Genomic DNA, 21,841 nt, shown 5'->3' on the forward strand with positions numbered 1-21,841 from the left:
CATTACTGTTGCTGAGAGGAAGAAATCCATCAGGCAGCTATATTGGCTGCCTATTACCTGGAAGGCCCAGTTTCAGGTAACAGTGTTTCCCTCTAAAGCTGAACAGGGCCTGACCTCCACTTACTTCAGGAGAATCTTTCTCCCATGCAAGCCAAAGTGTATCTTGAGTTCAGCTGGAGAGGCTCCTGTTCAAAAAAAAGAAGAAACTGTAGCAGAGCCATTGCTAAAATGTGGAGCTATTAATTTGGACTGACAATCTTGAGAAACCCATTTGCAACCTTTTTGACAGAGGGCATAACGCTCTTTATTTATGAAAGCTTATCAAGATCCTTGTGAGCAAATCACTTTAGTTTGCTCCCCCTCATTTATCTGGGTATTTATTTATTTTATTTATGTCATTTATAGTCCGTCTTTCTCACTGAAACTCAAGGTGGATTACATAGCATGAGATTAGTACAATCAATATCGGGAACATTTCCATACAGTATCAAGGACATTAAGTTGTTAACTCTTCTGTTAACTCTTGACATGTTTTGCTAGCTGTCTTGAGAAGTTTTAGGAGTAAGTAATAAAGGCAACTGAAATAGTTGAAGGGTTTTTTTTAATGCTAAGAAAAGATTATACATCTGTTGCTTGGTTCAGAAAATTGTTTGGAGCGAAGCACTGGTAGTCTTTCTGTCCAACTCTTGTTTACTTGTAGGGGCTTTATAAAGTTGGTGAGCATGAAGGCTTGCATGGAAGAGCCAGACACACTGACCACACATCAGGGGACTACCGTGTCTTGTTCTGCGGAAAACAGATCTCTATATCTATAACAAAAGCACAAATACGAAGTGCGTGTATTCCTAACTGGCCTAATGATCAGCACCCAAGAACTCAAGCTAGCCAAATTATTTTCCTGCGGCTCCTTGGTGCTTCTCTGGGTTCAACTCTTCCTGCCGCCACCTACTTGTTTAGTTTCTCAGCAGTGCTGCGTGGGCACAACTGTGAACCGCTTCCATGGCAACCACCTTCGGCTGGTGACTGATCTGCAAATAGGTGGTTAAACTATGCAGATTTATTCAAAATATACAGAGACATTGTTTTGTGGGGTGGTGAATGCCAAGTCACCAGGGGTTTTGCTCGCTTCAGGTCGGGAAGTGGTCAGCGCCTCCACGCTTTCTGATGGCTTGTAGTGTGGTTTTCAGAAGAAAACTCCCAAGTTCGAGTCAGAATCAAATGGTCCAGCCCTGTAGTATTCTAGTCACTGATATCTAGTCATGTCCCGCTTCATGTTTTTGCAGTCTTCCATTGTATTGTTTGCTTGTAGGTGTGGTGGCTTCTGGGTATCTGGAATGGCTGTTTCATGTTGGGCAATGTGCAATGTTAAACTGTTATATCAGCGTGGTACAGTGCAAAGCAGAAGCCATATGGAACGTAAGTGAGGTCCTTATAATACAGTGTTTGTCTGTTTTTCATATGTACGTGCCAGTTAAACATACAATAGAACTCTCTGGGCTGTATGTGACTGTGGCACGCCACATCAGTAGACTCAGTAATCTGGTCTGCAAGCTGTTGGGCCACCCGTGGGCTGTCTTGTGAGTGCTGTTGCCGTAAAGGGTCATTAACGGTGCCCAGAATCTGCAGCTCCTTCCCCCAAGATGATTCAGCATTAACTGAAAAGGACTTGCTGCCAATCCAGCCCTCCAATGTACAACAAACTGCTTTCACAAGTGTATTAATTGATCTTCTGATCAGTTTGACCTGCTAGGGAGCGGGGCTTTTTCTTTTTTAACCCCCAGTAGGGCATCACAGTCCTTCTCTTGTTGCGCATAATGAAGCCTGCACGCTCATTTCCTTCAAGCCAGCCAACTTCCCCTTCCTTTGAGTTTCAGTTGGATTTCGCAGAGCCATTAGCTTGAACTGTAGATAATCTTATCGTCTAGCTCTGCTTTTGCTTTGTTCAGGGACAATTCAAAGGGTTTTGAAACCGAGTGGCATTTGGGAGGCTTCGCTTGTAATTGCTGAAACTCTTTGGGCACATTGCTGAGGCTCTCACTGAAGATGCTGAAGATACATATTTATCTTATTAAAATGTGTGTAGAAGTGGCTTAAGGAAAACGTATCCAAAACAGGCCTGTGGGTTAGTAGAACAACATGAGTTAGTAGAACCATTTAAAAAACGGAGGATATCATAAACTTCAGGCAGGCCTACTCAAAGTCTGATGCAAAAATTAAGTCCCATCTAAATCCATTCTAACTTACGATGTCTTGTAGGAATTCTTCAGGCCAGCAAGGTTAATGGTCCCAGACCAAAGCAATTTTTGCACCTCTGAGAGGATGAAGTGAGCAGGAATTGGGATATTTAACTTCTCTTGCCACCACCTGATTCTGTTTCTTTTCAGAGTCACTGTTAGGAAACTGTTAGGCATCGTCCTTGGAATCAGATCTACCAAAGTGTGTGTAGCCTTGGCTTGATGAGCAAAGACTGTCCCCCTGTTCTTTTACTTACCTGGAAGGTATATTGAGAATCACCTGTGAACTAACGTAGGGAGCCTGGAGCATTTGTATGGGTCACAAAGGTGCCTTTCCCATCAGGGCTAAGGTTGGTGCTTATTTGATGACTATTGGTACGTTCATATCTGATAACACCAACTGAGTAAAACTTTTTCCATTCCAGAGAACTGCATTTCAGTGCAGAAGGATTCAAGGAAGCTGAATAACCAGACTGTCGGCACACGTGTCCCCCCTCCCCCCCACAATGTAAGCTTGCTGCGTGATCGTGGGACGATCGCACACTCTCAGCCTAACCTACCTTGCAGGGTGGTTGTGAGGCTAAAATGGGAGAGCAGAGAAAGATGCAAGTTGGTTTGGGTTACCACTGGGGAGAAAGGCGGGGTGTAAATGAAATAAATTTCAGCGGTGCCTCTTGTTTTCTTCGATATGCTGCCTAGTTTCTTATTTTTTCTCTATACATACTGGAAATTTTCTCTAATTATAATACACACAATTTATACATACCTAGATTTGTTTATTAATGGGACAGTTCCAAAGGCTTTCTAGATTTGTCTGTGACTACTTAACTGACCAAAGCAAAGAGCTGCCCGTGTTACCCATTGTGAAGTTGCCTCTCCTTCCTCATGGTTGTTGGCTCCTGAGCACACTTGGCTTGCATTGTGTTCTCACAGCCAGCTGAGTTCCATGAGTCTCACACATTCTAGGGTGATGCAGCCTTCAACATCAGCTAGCCAATTAAGCTTTCCTGAAGATTATGGTATATACTACGTAAGATTTTTGTCGGGCTAAACAGCAACATGCTCTTGTAACTATACTTTGAGCCAGGTACGTCTAAATAATTAGGTGAGCTGTCAGTCAGTGCCCAAAGGGGTAGTAGATGGGGCAGGGGGTCTCGTTTCAGTTGCCTTCCACAAAATAAGACAATTCTAAAACAACATGATTGTATATTGTGATTTGACTTCAGAAAAACCACATTATAGACTTTCTCTGGTTTTACCGTGTAAAAATGAAGCAAAGCTGCTCTTGGGTTATTCCTGCTTTATTTATTCTCTTAAATCTTTTAAATTTGTCTGCGCCTCCTACATAGATTTTTCCCAAATTGAGTGAGTGCCCGTTTCTCTACTATTCCTTCCAAATGAGACCAGAAGTTTGCCATTTCTTTCACAAGGTTGAGAGAGATCCAGATGCAGGCTTGACAGTCAAGTGTTAACTGATTTGCATGCTGGACAAGACTGAATATATATTTAAGCCATTTTTCCCCCCTCAAACCTTTTGAGCTTCTAAACCATATGGAGATCGTTGTGTGCTGCAGATTGTGGTGAATTGATATTAAAGATTTTCTCGGTGGAGGGGAGTACCAGATTACAGCCTTATCCTCGTTTCTCCCACAGTCTTGTCTGTAGAGTGAGATCTCAGAATTTCCTTCCTTCCAGCTGTCGCTTGCAGAATTTGTGCATCCATTTATTAAAGTCCTTCAGTATCCGTTAAGATCATTGCTCATAAGTGCAGCCGTTTCCATTCTCTTGTTACCATATACAAAGGCAAGGGATGGACCAAACATCCCACCCAGGATGCTGACGGAATCATTTCTCGAAAGGTTTCCAAATTGCCTTGCCACCTGTTACTCCTTTAGGGTTGAAATGTAATGTTCCCTTTAGAGAGGCAAAGATAAAACAACCTTCAATGTGTTATATAAGGGTGGTGTATTCTAAGAAAGTGCAGTTAAATGTTCTGCCCCAAGGAACAGGACATTTTCTTACGGTCTCCCAATGCATTTCTTATTTTGCAGCTCTTTGAGATGGGAACCAAATATTATCTTGTTGAAGCTGTGGGAAGTGGAGGAATTGATGCCATCGCTTGAGGTGGGATGGAGCAGCTGGGATTGGGAATGGTATCCTTCAGGTTCCTGGTCTCCCCAGAATGCAACAGCAAAGGGCTGCATTTGAACAATCAATATGCTGGAAAACTGACATTGCAGCCATCGGGTTCCTATTTTAGGGAGCTGCTTGTTCTTTTATAAATAGTATTTTGATCTTACAGTTGTCCGTTCTTTTTCTCTCTCTAGGTTGCATAAGATTTTTCCCCCTTCTACCTCTTGGAGGATTCCGGAGCTGCCCGTCAAATGTTCTGTGGATACGATGCCAAAAGATCTCCAAATGATTTTATAGTTTGACCCAATGATTCTTCCGGATATTTATTTCTCTCTTCAAGAATAAAGTGCACAGTCCAGATCCTGGTCACTGGCAGATAACTTTATTTTAAGATCATGGACCATTTTCCTAGGGAGAAAGATGAAAGGCAAAGAACAGGGAAAGGAAATCCGGGGAGAAGCTCCCGAGCATCAAGTTCCACGTCCAGTTCTGGCGTTCTTATGGTCGGTCCCAACTTCAGAGTGGGCAAGAAGATAGGCTGTGGCAATTTTGGAGAGCTCAGGTTAGGTAAGACAATGATTGTGTCACTGCGTAGGTCTACAAACTGTAGGTAACAGGTGCCAGATTAAGATGGGCATTCCCCCTTCTGTCTCAAACAGGAAGGAATGCCTCTTCTGAGCTGGGTTCTGCTGTGGTGCACCTACCGCCTGAAAACGAAAAAGGTCCTTTTAGTCAAAGTCTAGCTTTGTTCTGAACTTCACATCTTTATTCAGATGTAATCAGCTAATTGACCAAGGCTTGGATCTAGCAGCACTGTGCAAACAGAAACACAGATGGACTTGTGCACAAAATCTTGTGCAACGGCACCCAGAAATTGGTTGCACAAGATCTTGTGCACGTAGAAATTCGAGTGGAAATACAATATGTCGGACTGTAGTATTTTTAGTTTGTTTTTGGTTGCACTAGAGCTCTACCACGAGTGGAAATTTTGCGGTGGATCCTCAAGACTCGTACAATATCTTTTTAACTGAATGATAGCTCTGCTCGCATTAAGTGTTCCTTTTTTAAAAATGAAGTGTTATGTCTGAAGGACTTCATACGAAGGGCTCAGAGCCCACATCTCATAATTCTTGGCCATTTCAGAACTGCTAGTTCTGTGCCTGGTCAGCTGTACAGCGTTGCTTTCTTTCCACATTACAAAATTCCTTTGAGGGTCAACATTGTCTGGTGGGTTTGCCTGGAATGTAGAAGCCGAGTTCAAGTCCTACCTTTTCTGTGACTGCATGATGCAGCTTTGGGCAAGTTGGTATGAGTGACTGTGCAATCCTAAAAAGATTTACTCCAGCCGGAGTAACTCCCTTAGGATTGCGCTGTCTGTCATATCAACTTGCCCAAAGCTGCGGTCGCAAAAAAGGTAGGACTTGAAATCAGTAGGTTTAGACTGGAGTAACTCTGCATAGGATTGCACTGATAGCCTTTGTTTTCCAGCCTATGAAACTGGAATAACAGTGGCCTAACCCACAGGGTTATTGTGATGAAAAATACAGTGTGGTGAGGCATTTGCCAAATAGTGCTGCATATACGATTGTGCTTGCAACTAAATCTAGACGTCCAAATAGGTACATTCTTTGCATTCTCTGTATGTGTGTGATTTTTAAATAACTTTTATGAAGAATAATCTAAGCCTCGATCAAAAACACACCTGATCTTAAACATGAGATTCCACTAGCAAGAAGCTTATATTAGAAGCAAGATTTTAGTCTGATTCTGTGTGACTCTTTTCCTGTGACTTCTGTTTGAGTTAGATTTCATTGGCTACACATTCAGCGATGCCAAAACCTAACTTGGCAGAGCTGCATCTCAGTTTCCCCGATCTGAGGTTCCAAATGGGCCTGGGAGGGGAGGACAAAAGTCTGTGAATGTCGAAGGTCATGCTGCGTACTGAGATGACAGCAGAACCACAAAATTGAGGCAGTCCGGAAGGAGACTTTCTAGATGGACAAAGTTTGCAAATCAGAGTTCCAAACCAATTAAGACAGCAGCGGAAAAACTCTTTTCAAGTAACCACCTGTTAACTCCCCTCCAGTAGAGTAGAATGAAGAAGGTCTGTACAAGACTGAACTCGTTCTATTTCAATATTACTGAATCTTTGTCTTCAGGACACAGAAGTTAAAAGTTTTACTTGGGCAATGGGTGTTCTTTCAAGTGATATGTGCAGGAATCACAGCTTTACAGAAGTCGGGATCTCATCCCAGAATTGTTTGATTTCCTTGTAATCTTTGGCTCAGGCCCTACAGCTTCATAGAATGTCTTTAAGATTCTTCCACAAATATAGCACTCCTCACTGTTATTAAATAAAATCAAAGTTTGTTCAGAGATTAACCTTGTATGTGTTGCAATTGCTATTAAAATCAGTGGTTGGAATGCTGTCGATTATTTACGTAGTGCTCTGTCCTTAGCACAGAGGAGCCTCTTTAATTCTCACCCCATTTCCTTGATATAACCATTTTATCTTGTCTCTGAGTTGCTAGAGGAGCTCTCTTTGATTTCTAGCTGACTTTTAAAATGTCTCTTGTTTTCTGTTTTAATTATATATAACTCCCACCTCTACCACCACTGACAAAGCGACTGATATAAAATAACAAGCCACATTAAAAACATACCAGCATTTCTAAAATATGCTGTGCATAGGCTTTTTTTGGATGAACTTACCATTCCTTATCTAATTATGTTACATATTAAATTGCAATTGAAATTTATACCTTGCATAATCCCCACAGCCTTGCTTAGTGATTTGATGGTGGTACTGTGTACACCTAGATTAATTTGCAGCACCTTTTTCTGTTTGAAGTATGTAGATGCACTTGATTGAAGCTGGACAATTAACATGTTTTTTTAAGCTAATATTTCAATGGCCTGCCGTGTGAGATAGGTAAAAAATAATCACATCCGCATAGATGTTATATAGATCTCAATTACTGGAAAACTGATATGGGGAACTAGCCTTTATTACGCTTTATGTAGTTTTGGATAACATTTGAGAGAAATAATGTACATTTCTGCAAAGCAGATTCTCCGAATAAGAGAAATCTGTTTATAAAAAAGTGTTTCTGAACTCTCAAAAATTGATATCTACAGCCCTCTTATGTTAGTACAATATCAACTATTCCTTATTCATTCCTTTCCACATTTATATTCTGAAACTATGATTAAAAAAGCCTTGGGGTTTGTGGAGTATTTTACCCTCTGTACTAGTGGTTCCCAATTTAAGCAATCCCATTTTGATTTTTTTTAAAATTGGAAGGACTCTCATCAGCGCACATTATACATTGGCCAGTCCTTTTTCAAACTGTGTACGATGCACTGTATACACCCTGGGGTGGCGCCTAATTTACATTGCAGCTTCTTGCAATTTTAAAACATTATGAATGTTTGAAGGAGCAAATACCCAAATAAAATGTATATTTGCTATGTGCCTCAGCAGTGGAAAACTCCCAATAATTTTGTAATGAATGAAGGAGAACATGCACCGTTTTTGTGTTCCCATTAAAATGGATCATATTGTCTCCATGCAGTCTTTTAAATAATTTTTGCTAATAGATTAACATGGTTTATAAACCCAGAAATGCTTCCTTCTGTCCACCACAATTTAGACACTTTTGGTTTTTTTTTCTTTTTCAGGCAAAAATCTGTACACAAATGAATACGTAGCAATCAAACTGGTGAGTAAGCCTGCATTTAAAAAAAAAATCTCTGTGGTTTTGCACGTTAACAAAAATAGGCTAACCCTAAAAATATAGACGCTCTCCTCTTCTAAAGACAGTTCTGGAAAGCTGTGTCATTAACGGGCCAGAGACTTCTTAATGGGGCTTGTCCTGAACAGCTGCTTCTCTGCCTCTGCAGTTTATAGACTGGATGTATTCCCAAGTTAAATCCTCGGGCAGACGCTTCGCATGAAGTTGCAGCCTTTTTGCTGGCCAAGTGACAGAAGCTGGGAGGTTTCCCCCTCCATCTCAAAACTTGAGGTTGTCATCTCTCATGCATGGAGGCTTGACCTTTTTGCACTGGGGATGAAAATCTGACGAGGTAGTTGTGTGGATGGCAGCGGGATTTCTAGGAAGGGAGGAGGGCCAAGAAACCTCTCTTTGCTAGCAGTTTGAGCTCTTGGGCTGAGCATCTTTCTGTGCCTCTGATGCAGGTATTCCACCTGTGTGTGGCAAAGGGCAAGAGCCATGGCTTCCAGTGTAGAGCGAGAAGCACCAGATTAGACTCAGAAGCGATTATTGTACTGGTTAAGCCCCACCTCCACCCCATCTGTTTAAATTTTGTGTGTATTTTGTAAGCCACTTTGGGTCCCCACTGGGGAGAAAAGTGCAGTACAGATACTTAAAATAGTACTGTGGATTATGGCTCCATTGTTTTGAATCAGCTTCCATTTAACTTACTTGCGTCACCGATCCGCAATTCCCGCTTCTGCGCTGTCTTCTTTTTTCCCTTTCGTTCAGAATTCAGCAAACGCTCAGACGCTTGGTTTTGAAAAGGCATTCAAGCCACTCCGTCTGTTTCTTGTGTTCAAAGTTTGTGAAATGGTACATCAGCCCTAGAGCTCAGGTTATTGGATCTGACTGTTTCTTCTGTTTTTTTCCCCCCCAGGAGCCATTAAAATCCCGTGCCCCACAGCTGCATTTAGAGTATAGATTTTATAAACACATTGGCTGTACAGGTAAGCAAGGCTTCTTGTAGGAACAGTCTCACTTTTCGGCTGACACAAACATGTAATTGAGAAACGCATCCCTAGTGTGCGAAACTACTCGGCTGGCCTAATATTGGGAACAGCCCGGGGAGGGAGGGGGAAGGTGTCGTTAAGAGGAAAAGGATGATTGATTTGCTTCTGGCTGGTGTGACAGGTGGCATAGAGGGAATCTTTCCCTGTGGAACTGTGGGACTCTGACCTAAGAAGTAGTGCATTTAGTGCATTCACAGACAGCTTGCGTCATTACGAGCCACAGGAATCTAAAGATCTTGGCGTTTTTCTTTCTGCTAGAAAACCAAACAAAAAAGGGGGGGAGTCTCCGTGTATAAGGACAAACAAACCAAGAGGAGAAATACTCCAAGGAGACCAGAAACAATATAGTATGAACTTGACTATATAATTATTATCAAAGTGCTCAAGTGCAATATAATTAAAGTGCAATCATCAATATTACGCATACAATTTAAATTTTGGTCACATTCCATCAGGGTAATAGTTAATCACAGTCCAATGCAAGAAAAGTCCATATGAAGGGTAAGTGCTGCAAACCACCCTCCCAGTGAGCATAAAAATGTCTTGCGCCAGCCCAGTAGTCTTATGCCAGCCCTGATAAGTTCTGCAGAAATTATGTTTGTTACATGCAAACCAGGCTTTCCTAACCAGCTAGTGTGAGCCCATGTCTCCCCCTGTGTCTCCTTTGCTTGAGATTCTGTGGCAGATGGACTGTCAGTTGGACAGAGTTCAAATACTTTTTAAGACCCATGGCTAGCAGAAGAATAGCGAAGAATCCAGTCTTAAAGTAGCAAAGTATTTGGGCTGCTTAAAACGAGGCGCCATCAAGGAACAGCGTGGGAAAGTAGCCGGTGGACGAAGGCTTTCCAAGAACTGCCAGATGTTCATCTGAGCCCTTTTAACCATGTGGGAAGGGAACATTCAGTCTGGCGAGGCCTTTTTAAGAGGGAACAAAAAGAGTCCTTTCCTTGTGGCTGAAAATGAACTTTTTGGAGTTGCTGGTTGAGACCAAGGCATCGACTTGGGCTGGTGTTAGGTGAAGACCTGAGAATAGTCCCCAGTACGAGCGATCTGCGTCTGCGTTCTTTGCTGTTCTGTCAGCTGCCCCTAGATCAGACGCTGAACTTCTGTGGAGTGGTTGCTTGTTATCCAGAGCCGTTGCGAGGTTCTTCTTAAAAAGTTTCACAAGGGAGAATCAGTACACAGGCTGTAGGCAGAGGTGAGGATCCCAAAGAGTGACCCAGCTAGTTCTATATGCTCCAGAGGGGTTGCAGACTTGCCTTTCCGGAATGGCAGCTTGTCATTGCCACATTGTAAGCTGCTGTTGAAAGGCGAAGGCTGTTTTGAAGGCAACTTGTCCAAAGGAAAGATCAAGGGTAAAATATCCCCCGAGGTGTGCAAAAAGTGAACAGATCTTTGGAATCCCCTTCTGTGGCTCGTTGGATCCTAGCCACGAAGCGTTGCAGGCTGTTAACAGTCGACAAATTATTTTTGATTACTTTGATTATTTGTGTTAATAGAAATTGTTGTGTTAGTATTAGGGAATTTCGGGGTAGCCCCCTTATATCCAATCAAAACTCGTTGATCTGGATTGCTCAAAGCTTGCGAGGAAATCCTTCTGCACCCTATGTTTTGCATTTCTGTTCCTGAATTTTTTATTGTAATATTATTTATTTATTTATTTATTTATTTATTTATTTATTTATTTATTTATTTATTTATTTATTTATTTGATTTTTAGCTCTCCCTCCCCGCAAACGGGCTCTGGGCAGGGTACAATAAAATGCTTAATGAGCATTTAAAATATATATACATATATAAATAGATTTTAAAATGCAGAAAACAAATACAGAAATACTTAAAACAACATATCAGATGGCGACCCCCCCCTCCAGTTTCCCCAAACCGAATATAAACAAACCAAGAGGAGGTGTGGAAGCCATAGTTTGATAATATTCTGGTGATAGCGCTTATAGGGGGCGGATGACTTGTTGCCCCCCTGGCAGGAGACCGGTAGGGAAGCTCCTAAGCAATCAGAAGGTCAAAGACTGGCCTCAACCATATGCCTGATAGAACAACTCCGTGTTACAGGCCTGCTGAAAAGGCATAAGGTCTTGGCGGGCCCGGGTGTCCTCCGACAGAGAGTTCCACCAGGTTGGGGTCAGGACTGGAAAAGCCTTGGCCCTGGTCGAGGCCAGCCGGGCCTCCCTGGGGCTGGGGACCACCAGCGAGTTCTTATTTGCCGAACTTAATGCTCTTTTAATATAAAGGCCACGAGAACGGCACAGCAAGTTTAGTTCCACTATACACTGAAGGTTAAGATTTGTTTATACCCAGAGATATTCAGCTCCAGCCTTGGGTATCCTTTCCCAGTTATGTTTTGATATTAACGGTGCCATCCAAGAATGTTATTCTTACTGCATTCCTTTAATTGCTAGCTATGACCTGTCAATCCACACTGTTCAGAAGATCATGTACCTTGACTTGATTGCTTGTAAGAACTGGCTGTTTGTTTACAGAACTGTATGAAATCTTGCAAACTGTATACAATCTTTTCTGAAAGGTATAAAATACAGGTGCTGATGCTTACCTGTATGCATTCAGTTACCAAATTGACTGCATCAAGGCTCATTGCTAAATAAACCTTTTTATTTCTATGATCACCAAGTTTAAATGCCTTGAGTTATTTCTCAGACGAGTAGTGAAGTGGGGAAATCTACAATTGGCTAAGGGTGTTGATTTCCCCATTAGTTAGCATCACGAATTCAAATTCATGTGTTGACAGCGGTAAGATGGGTGGCGAGGGGAGACAATCGTGTATCGATCCCTGGAGCCATTTTACTGACCAGTTTAGCAGTCGGCCATTAAGGAATTTCCACTCCAGGAGATATCCTCATAGCAGTACCGATCCAGTTCTGTTCATGTCCTCAGTTTAGTTTCATATTGTTTCAACAGAAGGCTTCCCCCAGGTATATTACTACGGGCCCTGTGGAAAGTACAATGCCATGGTACTTGAACTCCTTGGTCCGAGTCTGGAGGATTTATTCGACCTCTGCGATAGAACATTTACTCTGAAGACCGTCTTAATGATAGCCATCCAGCTGGTGAGTGCTTGGGCTGAATCAGACCGAGTCCCGTGGCACCATAGTCATTTATTTATACACAGAATTTATTCTGGATAAGATTTTATGAGCCAGAACTCATGAGAGATGGATAGCGAATGGGATAAATGTGTTCTGCCTGATCCTTGGAGGCTTTGGCAGACTTTTCCTGGCCCTACTGGAGTCTGACAACTGTGCTTGACAAGGAGTGAATCCATCTTCCCATATCCTTAATCTCCACAACCCAACTAGTCCCGTGTTTCATGTCCTGTTTCACCTGAAAGCCCTGAGCCAAATCTTGGATGGATGAAGGTCAGCATACCTGGAATAGGATGAGATCGCCTTATTTTTGAGGCATACTAGAAATGGCACCTGAAGTTTTTTTCATTTTTCAGGAAGGCTTTTTTCTCCCCAAGTTTCCTGGCAAAATGTGGTCACCCAGCCACAGCTGCTATGGATTGCTTATCTGTGTCTCATTAAAACTTACAAACCATCCAGTACTGAGATTTATATCCCAGCTCTGAATAGCAGTGGATGCCTTAGATGTGAGACTCAAACCAGAGACCTCTCTTTCAGAGAGTGCAAATTATTTATAGAGATGCTCCTTGTTTTAACTCCTCCCATCAAGGCACACAGGGACTTCTTCTACAGATTAATGTTTATTCTTTATTGAAAAAAAACTCTCACTTTTTAAATAAAGCAAAGTATCAAAATATAAAAGATTATTCAAATAAAAGCCAGTTTGGTGTAGTGCTTAAAAGCTCAGGACTCTAATCTGGAGAGCCGGGTTTGATTCCTCACTCCTCCACTTGAAGCCAGCTGGGTGACCTGGGGTCAGACACAGCTTTGAGGAGGTCTTTCAGCCCCACCCACCTCACGGTGATTGCTGTTGTGGGGATAATAATAACACACTTTGTAAACCACTCTGAGTGGGTGTTAAGTCATCCTAAAGGGAAGTATATAAATCAAATGTTATGATTATTATTGTTACTTAAACCTATGATAATGGAACGAATAAATGCAACTAGTATTAACTCTCCTAACACCGATCAATTAAATCTAAGATTGATTTAGAATCAGATTCACTATGAAATGCATTGAATTTTCAATAAGCATACATACAAATGTATTTTTCTCACCTAGATCTTCATGAGATTTCTTTCAGCAAAACCGCAGCTCCTTATCTGGTTGTCATCTTTTATACTAATTGACATGCTGTCTACTGAGAAATCTTAAGATCTTTCATACGTGACATCAGTATAAAAATATGTTAGGTTTTAGATTTAGTGGATCATTCAGACTTTTAATCATGTGACATTCTACCTAGCCAAAGAGTGATGCTACGTCCAGATGCAAGATAAGCTATATAAATCATTAGAAGGTGACAGAAAAAGTTAAGTGAACAGATCATCATTGTTCCATTCTGACAACTAAAGAGCCTTTTATCTACTACTGTTCACTACTTTAATTGGTTGTCAAAGATGAAAAGAACACCTGTGTAGTTATACAACCTGTTAAAAAACTAAAATTCATGCACGGTTCACTAGAATACATGTATATTACTAATGGCTCTAATCCATATTCCCATTGCATGGCAACTTCCATTACTCAGAGTTCAGAACATTTGTTTCCTTTTTTAACTTTTACCATCACATTTCATGTGGATGCAAATAAGGAAGTGGGCAGTCAACTGGGGCTTAAAATCTTGAACCAAATAATGAGGCAGAATAATAAGTACAGATTTCCTTAATAAAAATAAAAGCAAAATAACACACGTGGTTAACTAATGTTGGTGCCAGAGGCAGAGGACTGAAATAATATTATCTCTCTGTCCCACTGGAATCACACACACACACACCAGCCTGCATGGTTTGTGAGTCGTGCATCTCAGAAACCAACTTTCCACATGTTGGCAGGGACTGGTAGGGGAGGAGATCTCAGCAAAGATCTGCATCTTTTGCTGTCTGATCACTGGATTCAGCCTAGTGTCAAAATCGTTTCTTACATTAAAAAACATTCTTTTAATCTTCCGTTAACATTTAACGTTTTTTAAAATTACAAATCTTTTAAGGATTAATGAGGCAGATGGCTATTACCAGGCCTTAAATAATCATAGGACTCACTGTTTTGCAAACTTTGGCTGCCCAAATAGTATCAGCACCTAAAAAAAAAAAGGCTATATCTATCTCATGCAGGCTTGGAGCATCACATTAAAGGTGTGGGATCAAGTTGCCCCAGACGATTTTTTGTTCTTTCAGTCTATGATACCTGTTTGAAATCCATTGCTCTAGATCTGTATTCTCTCCAACTGTGATCTAGGGAATTCTGGGTTTTCTTAGACTCTTTTCAGTATTTTCTCTATGAGAATATAATGCATGAAAGGCAAACTTAACTTTAATATACACTTCAGTATGGTGGATTACAGATAAACATCCAATTGACAGATGTTTATAACTTTAGACATTTTTCAAAACGTATTTTAAAAAATTGCTTCTCTCCTCTGATAGATCACTCGAATGGAATTGGTGCACTCAAAGAACCTCATTTATCGAGATGTCAAGCCAGAAAACTTCCTCATCGGCCGGCAAGGAAACAAGAAAGAGCATGTCATCCACATAATAGACTTTGGGCTGGCCAAGGAGTACATTGATCCGGAAACACAAAAACACATCCCCTATCGGGAACACAAGAGTCTAACAGGAACTGCCAGATACATGTCTATCAACACACATCTTGGCAAAGGTCTGCTTTGTCTGACTTAATATCATCTGTGCTTCTTTGCATTACTGCTGTTCTGCATTGTTTATACAAGGAGAGCCTTATTTTTTAAGGCCTATCAAAATGAGAGAGTTTGGTAGGAAACAAATCTTTACTTTGTGAATAATTTTAAAATGAGAGAGAACAGAACATTAGATTTGAAGAGGACTTTTATGCACATGAAAATGAAAGGTTGGAGCAAAGTGGGTTAAGCGACTGTTAAGTGCTCCATAACTACACATTTATTTAGGATCTGCTTTTTGCTTATTTATTTATTTGCTTTACTTATAGTCCGCTTTCCCCAATAAGACTCAAGAGGGATTACACAGTGTAACCCAATGTAATCAATATAGAATTACAGAAATCTGGAATGAAGCATAAAGTATTCAACCATACAGAAAATAGTGTTTCAGAAGCATAAAAAAGCCGTGAGAGCAGGATAATACATATAGTGAAAAGATTAACATAATATACACAGTGGTATAGTTTAGAGTCCTGCTCCCTTTAATCCTACATTGTCTGTTACTTGGCTCACTTCTTGCATAGTTCAGCTTTCCTAGATTTCTGCCCTCCTGATCACACTTTGTTGTAGTTCACAAAACAGTGGTGAAGGGTATGCTCGTGTTTGTGTGTGTTTTTCAGAGCAAAGCCGGCGAGATGACCTGGAAGCCCTTGGCCATATGTTCATGTACTTCCTTCGAGGCAGTTTGCCGTGGCAAGGCCTTAAGGTGAATACTAAAAGTGCACCTAGAATAAATTTTGCTCTGCCAGAAATCTGCTCTCCCATCTGAAACATCTTTCTTTTCGTCTTCTGCTTAACCTGGCGGTCTTGGGAGAGAACAGGGTGTCTTTGGACAGGGGCAGGCAGTTCAGGCCTGAAGTATAAGCTTGGAGAAAGAAGCCTTCCGGGGAGGCAGCGCTCAAGTACTGCTAAAAATCCTCTTTCCTGGAAGAGGAATGCTGAGCAGAGGTCATTCTTAGTGCCCTTGCCATATTGGTTTCAAGAGCACCTCCTGCTGCCTTCTTCTGGGAAAGATGGGAGATCAGGAACTGAGAGAAAACTTGGTTTCTTTCTGTGTTTATATTCTGCTTTTTCAATGATGGAGTCTTGAAAATGTTGTGCAATGCTTAAAAATTATTATGTATTTATAGTCTACCGTTCTCACTGCAGTCCAAGGCGGATTACACAATGCAAGCGAAATGCAACATGATCAGCAGCTAGGACATTCATTAAACTATTTCTTCCCAAACATTTTAGCCCCTTCCTCCTAGAACAAGAGGCCAGCAGGGAGGAGCTAGATCCTTCTCTGCCTCTGAGCATGTTAGAGTTTGAATGGTGGGCCCTCAGCCCCTATCCTTCCAGGCAGGAGGACTTGAAAATCCCAAGAGTCCTTTTAGCTTAATAAAGACCTCCTGGTAGTGCTGTAACATTAAATAACAAACCTCTTTGTACTGTGCAGGCTGATACACTAAAAGAGAGATACCAGAAGATTGGGGACACAAAGAGGAACACTCCAATTGATGTTCTCTGTGAGAACTTCCCAGGTAAGTGTTGGACTGGGTGGCACCCTGTTGGTGTGAGATTCTTCCTTAAAATAGGCATATATCACTTTTTTTTCTAATCCCATCCGTCATAGTAAATTTGTATATTGACTGGAGATACTTTGAAAATTCAATATTAAAATACCGAAAACCTCTGACTTTCTCTGATACATTTAAATGAAAGGGACCACAGAAATAGGGATTTCATTTCCTTGAGAGGCTGCCGTGTATGGTCAGACTGCAGGTCTGCCTAGTGTATGCAAATTTTTTTTTTTACTAATTGCTGTATATGAATAGACTTGATACACTCCAGGTAAGAGCCAGCTATTCAGATCAGCTATTGTTGATTGACTTATAAATTCACTCTCAGCTTTTCCAGATGCACTTGGCAACGACAGGGGAATAAAAGCTGTTTTTGTGCATTATGAAAGTGATCTTGTATAGCAAAATAAATGAGTGATTTTGGTTTTTTTAGCAGAGGAAGGAAAATGCAAGTCTCTTATTTTAGAGAGTGGATGCCAGTCTAAGTAAATGAGCTAAAAGGCATGACCCATATTATCATTTGTTGCTTGATAATATTCAAAGCGGGTTCAGCCATTTGTTGCTTGATAATATTCAAAGCAGGTTCAGCCAGCCAGCGGGTTTTGCCATGTGCTGCCCCCCCCCATATGTGACTGTTTTTTGCATCTGCCCAGTTGTTTTAACCCAGCCTGTGTTGTTGAAATCCAGCCATTCCACAAATAGCTTTGTGTTTGTGTCTGCCATTGCCAAATCAACAGGCTGTACTAGTTAAATGAGTGATGCCTGTTGGTTGTAGCCGCTACTGTTGAAGTAGGACCTAGGAAGACCCAGATTCAAGTCACCACTCTGCCATGAAGCTTGCAGGGTAGTCTTGGGCCAGTTGTGTGCTCTCTGCCTCGCCTACCTCGCAGAGTTTTTGTGAGGACAAAATGAAAGGGAGGGAGAGCCATGTATGTCCATCCAGAAGGACTTCATCATCATGATCATAATATTATCATGTTATAGCTGAATGTTGTCCAGAAATCTCTTTGCTACCCAAGAATGTTTTAATATGATTAAAAGGCCTCCCAAGTATCCTTAAGGTGCCATTGTTTGGATTGTATTCTGCTTTTTATTTCTTCCTGAGCTAATTATCTGATGTTGCATCTTCCTAATTTCGTTTTAACAGAGGAGTTGGCCACTTACCTTCGCTATGTCAGACGATTAGACTTCTTTGAGAGGCCAGACTACGATTACCTTCGGACAATCTTCACAGAGTTATTTGACAAGAGAGGATTCATCTTTGATTATGCTTACGACTGGGTTGGCAGGCCAATTGTAAGTTGGGGGCAAGGGATCTCTTTGATGTGTTGAGATCACAAGATTACTTCCTTTTAGACTTCCGTTGCAAACTTCAGACGTCTTGAGGATCAAGTATTCCAGCGGGGATATGGACATCGAATAATGCTGCTTGGTATCTGTGGCTAGCCTCCCACTGTCAGGATGAGATTCCCCTTTTACACACATAAGCATTAAGTCTTTCAAAAGTGGCAAAGCCTTCGGTATTGAAAACTTATTTTCAATAAGCCTTCGACAATACATCGAAAACTTATTTGCTGTACTCCATCCTATATTCAAAAGAGTTCTGCTGGATCAGACCAGTGGTCCATTTAGACAAGCGCCCGCTTTCTCCCAGCGACGGGTATGTTGCCCGCCCACCCTGCAGCTGGTACTCAAAGTTCCGTTGCTTCCGAGCATGGCGACCTCATTCAGCCGTGATGGCTAGTGCCTGCTGATGAAGCTGTCCTCCTAGATTCATTCTTTGCCATGTGCTTGGTAAAAAGATAACAATGTGCATTTTGTTGGGCTTCAGCCAAGACTGGCTCTCAAAGCAGCTTATGATGATTCAAATCCATGGCAAAGATGCAATTTAAAAAACTGGAATACATGGGGCGGTGTGTGGGGTGGGGGTGGCATCACCCCGGCCGCTGATGACAGAGTCGTGTAAATTACTGTGTCTTAAATGAGGCCAGATCATTCTCCATCTTGATTGATACGACAACGGCGCTCCCCAGTCTCGAGCAGAAAAGTAATCGCTTTCAGTATCTTCCCCCTGAAGTCATTTAAATGGGAATGCCCTACCATATTCTTATATATGTCCATTACCAGACCAGCTGGCTCAGGCTAGATTTCCGTTTTGGCTGTTTTGCTAAAAATACTACAGATCCTTGATATAGGACTTCGACCCTCCATGCCCGAAGATTCGGGGCCTACGTCAATTTGCTCCCTGCCATAAACTGACCTGCTTTGAGCGTTCAAACACTGTTGGGGGGAATCTAACCCAGGTGTTGAGTAGTGTTTTCTGTTTTCCAGCCCACTCCTGTGGGACCCATGCATGTAGAGTCGGGGCCATCCGTCACCAGAGAGAGCCACATGTTTAGAGAACGAGCATCAATGCAGCCTCAACGAACTCAGGTCAGTTAACCTATAACCTGTTTCAATATATTTCCTCCTTGGATCTACCTGGGCCTTTCTGAGGACCCTCCGTTATGCTCCAGGTGCTCTTCTGCAGCCAATGGTCTCTGCTCACGGCAGAATTTTCTGAAGGCCAGGCTTGCAAAAACAGGTGATGGTATTGCCTCAGTCGACATCCAGTTCTGCCCTGCTGTCTAACGACAACCCAATTGGTCATATTGTAGCTTCTAATAGCAAAAAGATTTACCAGTCGGAGCAATGGCAGCTTTTGTCAACAGGAGCGAAGCACAGAAGGGAGACGAAAGTATTTCTCTGGTCACGAACCAAACAGTTGCTCGTCCTCTTACTTTCTGCTCATGTTTGGTATCTTTTAAACAATTCTGGAGCCAAACAGATGTTGGCAGATTTTTTTGTTTAGCCGTCAAGTCTTAATACTGGAAGGGGCTAGACCACTGCTGCTCATCTTTCCATACTTTTGATACCAGGGCTATGGAGGTTGGTTTTTCCCTTGGATTTCAAATTGGACTACCCTTCATTCCAAATTTGGGGAGACTCGTTTTTCTTGATCATCTCCCACAACCCTGGCCAAACACCGCATCTTATCCTGCAATATATCCTGGTTAATATTTGCCTCCTGGGTCTCCCGTTCTCTTTTTGTCCAGTCATGTTTTACGGCTCTGGGATGAGCTCATGTTTTCTGGGCAATGATGATGCTCCCTTGATTTCCATTGAATCCTTTTCATCCTTCTGAAGGATGATGACAATATTGGCACATGGTTGCGTGGACGCAGCTCTGAGTGGCATAGAGTAGTGGGCACATGTAATACAGTGACAGTTTTTGTCAAGGCTGTTGCGCCTCCCCTGGCTCATTTATGGCCGTACTGCTGCCAATGCTTTTTCCTGACAACTTCCCAGAAAGATTCCTTACATTTCTCATTTCTCCATTGCTGATGTCCTGTAGGTAAAATAAGATTAAGGGGAATTTCTTTATCTTTGCAATGTACGTTACGGTATGTAATGGACTGCGAACCAGGAAATGCTGGTTCACGCCTTGCCTCTGGCTGGACCTCACTAGGGGGCCTTAGCAATGTCCATTGTTTTTCCACCTCAGCCCTCCCCTTTACAGTATACGAATAACAGTGCTGATCAACCTTCAAGGGTTAATGTAAAGATTATAGAGATATAATGTACTTGAAGTGCTTGGGATGTTACAGTGGTGAGTTAAATACTCTTGTATTGAAATCTGTTCTGTTTACCTGTATAGAATTTTTTTTGTAAAGTATGGGAATTGGGGATCACTATCTAGCTTTTTCTCATTTGAGTCAGCGATGAGATCAAATCTGTTTCGTAGCTGTTTTCAAGCTTCAGTGTGAATGGGTAGACTTGCCAAAATAACCAACCATGTTCAATGCTTTTAAAATGCTTGCTTCCCTTTCCCTGCTCCCCCACTCTCCAGCTAGCTGATCACATGCCTTTGAAAAGAAAACGTTGCTTTGCTTTGATTCACCTTTACTTTTCCTGCCGTCTTCTGCTCTCTGGCTTACAAAATGCTTGTACGCAGACTGCATCGGAACGCCGAGGAGACTGGGAAATCCCACCAGTGCGGCAATCCAATGCTTTGTTCCTGGCAACTCACTTGGCTTCAGAACGGCACGGGGGATCAGTCCAGGTATCGCCATTTCCTATTCTGCGCAGCTTTTCTGCAGCAATCAGTTACCCCTGCCTAGTCCGCTGATTCACACCTTCACGATTTGCCCTTTCGCATCTCTTGAACCGAGCGTGTGAGTTTTCTTTGTTTGAAAAACTTGGTTTCCGAAATTGGAAGTCCTGTGCGTGCTCCAGGTATCTCCTGAGGCACAGGTTTCTTTTCCCTTGCTCCGGTGAGGTGGAAGAAATTCAGAATTGGCTTTTTGTTTTGGGAAAGAAGGAAGCAACCACTGGGAAAAACAGTATTGGTAACCACTGCTTAAGATTATTATGGAGCACTTCAAGGAGAAATCCTGATAACGTTAGGAAAATTGGCTCATTCCATTAGAAATGTATTGCATTTACCCGACCATTGTTCTTTTAACAGAGAGAACTCTCCACAGTGTCGCTTCAGCATCAGCCCCTCGCAAGTCTACATACTTTACCAGGTCGTTTCTGGCTCTCTTGTAGCTTTTGTTGGCAGTAATGGGCGTGGAGCTTCCTTGCACTGAGCAACGTGGAGCTGCACATCTCTCACTGCATTAACAGATGTCTTTCTCATCCTTGGAAGCGGAAGATGTGACTTGTAGCCTCAAAAGTGAGGGCTGCATGTTCTGAGAAGCCCCCAAACTATATATGCGTACACATGTTAAGGCAGGGATGAGATTACTTCCGTCTTGTCTTCTTCTTCTTCTTTACTATTATATGGTGTTAACATCAATCCATTATCCTTATCATCATCCTTGCAGTCCATCAAAACGTTTTACATCTCTAAAGCAAAAAGGCCATGCTTGATCCCGTAATGATTAGGATTTTAAAACTGGGGGAACACCTGCTCCCCCCCCCCATGGGCAATTGGACACCTTCAGGGGCCAACATGGTTGATCCCTCCCGCCCGTCAGAAAACAAGGGTCAGTTGTGACTGCAGTTCTTCTGCTCTGTCCCCGTTGAAGGTGGTGAAGAGATGCATAACAAGTGGGAATTAGGAAGATCAGCAGAGCTTCTCCCAGCTCTTCATTGAGTAGCGGAGAAACTCCCCTTCCCTGCTTTGCATTTTGGCTGCGTGAACTGCAAGAGGAGCCGTGCTGGGTTGGGCCTACTGGCCCTTCTCCGTTTGTTCCATAGAGTACAGCCAGATGCCCCAGAAA

The 21,841-nt window shown here is 42.2% G+C and overlaps 1 protein-coding gene across 3 annotated transcripts in view; it reads left to right on the forward strand.

The window, feature by feature from the left end:
• The window catches only part of CSNK1G1 (casein kinase 1 gamma 1), a 41,770-nt gene that overhangs the window by 3,689 nt on the left and 16,240 nt on the right, over positions 1 to 21,841 (forward strand). For 2 of the 3 annotated variants that reach the window (XM_055002360.1, XM_055002362.1), the window contains exons 2-11: positions 2,660 to 2,742; positions 4,562 to 4,934; positions 8,049 to 8,089; positions 9,021 to 9,090; positions 12,088 to 12,236; positions 14,741 to 14,975; positions 15,633 to 15,718; positions 16,451 to 16,535; positions 17,722 to 17,870; positions 18,906 to 19,007. In XM_055002360.1, coding sequence (XP_054858335.1) covers positions 4,763 to 4,934; positions 8,049 to 8,089; positions 9,021 to 9,090; positions 12,088 to 12,236; positions 14,741 to 14,975; positions 15,633 to 15,718; positions 16,451 to 16,535; positions 17,722 to 17,870; positions 18,906 to 19,007 — 1,089 coding nt within the window. In that variant the 5' untranslated portion in view covers positions 2,660 to 2,742; positions 4,562 to 4,762. The remainder of the gene's footprint in view (positions 1 to 2,659; positions 2,743 to 4,561; positions 4,935 to 8,048; positions 8,090 to 9,020; positions 9,091 to 12,087; positions 12,237 to 14,740; positions 14,976 to 15,632; positions 15,719 to 16,450; positions 16,536 to 17,721; positions 17,871 to 18,905; positions 19,008 to 21,841) is intronic. The other variant, XM_055002361.1, reaches the window with a different exon arrangement.

Source organism: Eublepharis macularius, chromosome 18 (assembly GCF_028583425.1).
Source record: "Eublepharis macularius isolate TG4126 chromosome 18, MPM_Emac_v1.0, whole genome shotgun sequence".
NCBI classification, from domain to species: Eukaryota; Metazoa; Chordata; class Lepidosauria; order Squamata; family Eublepharidae; genus Eublepharis; species Eublepharis macularius.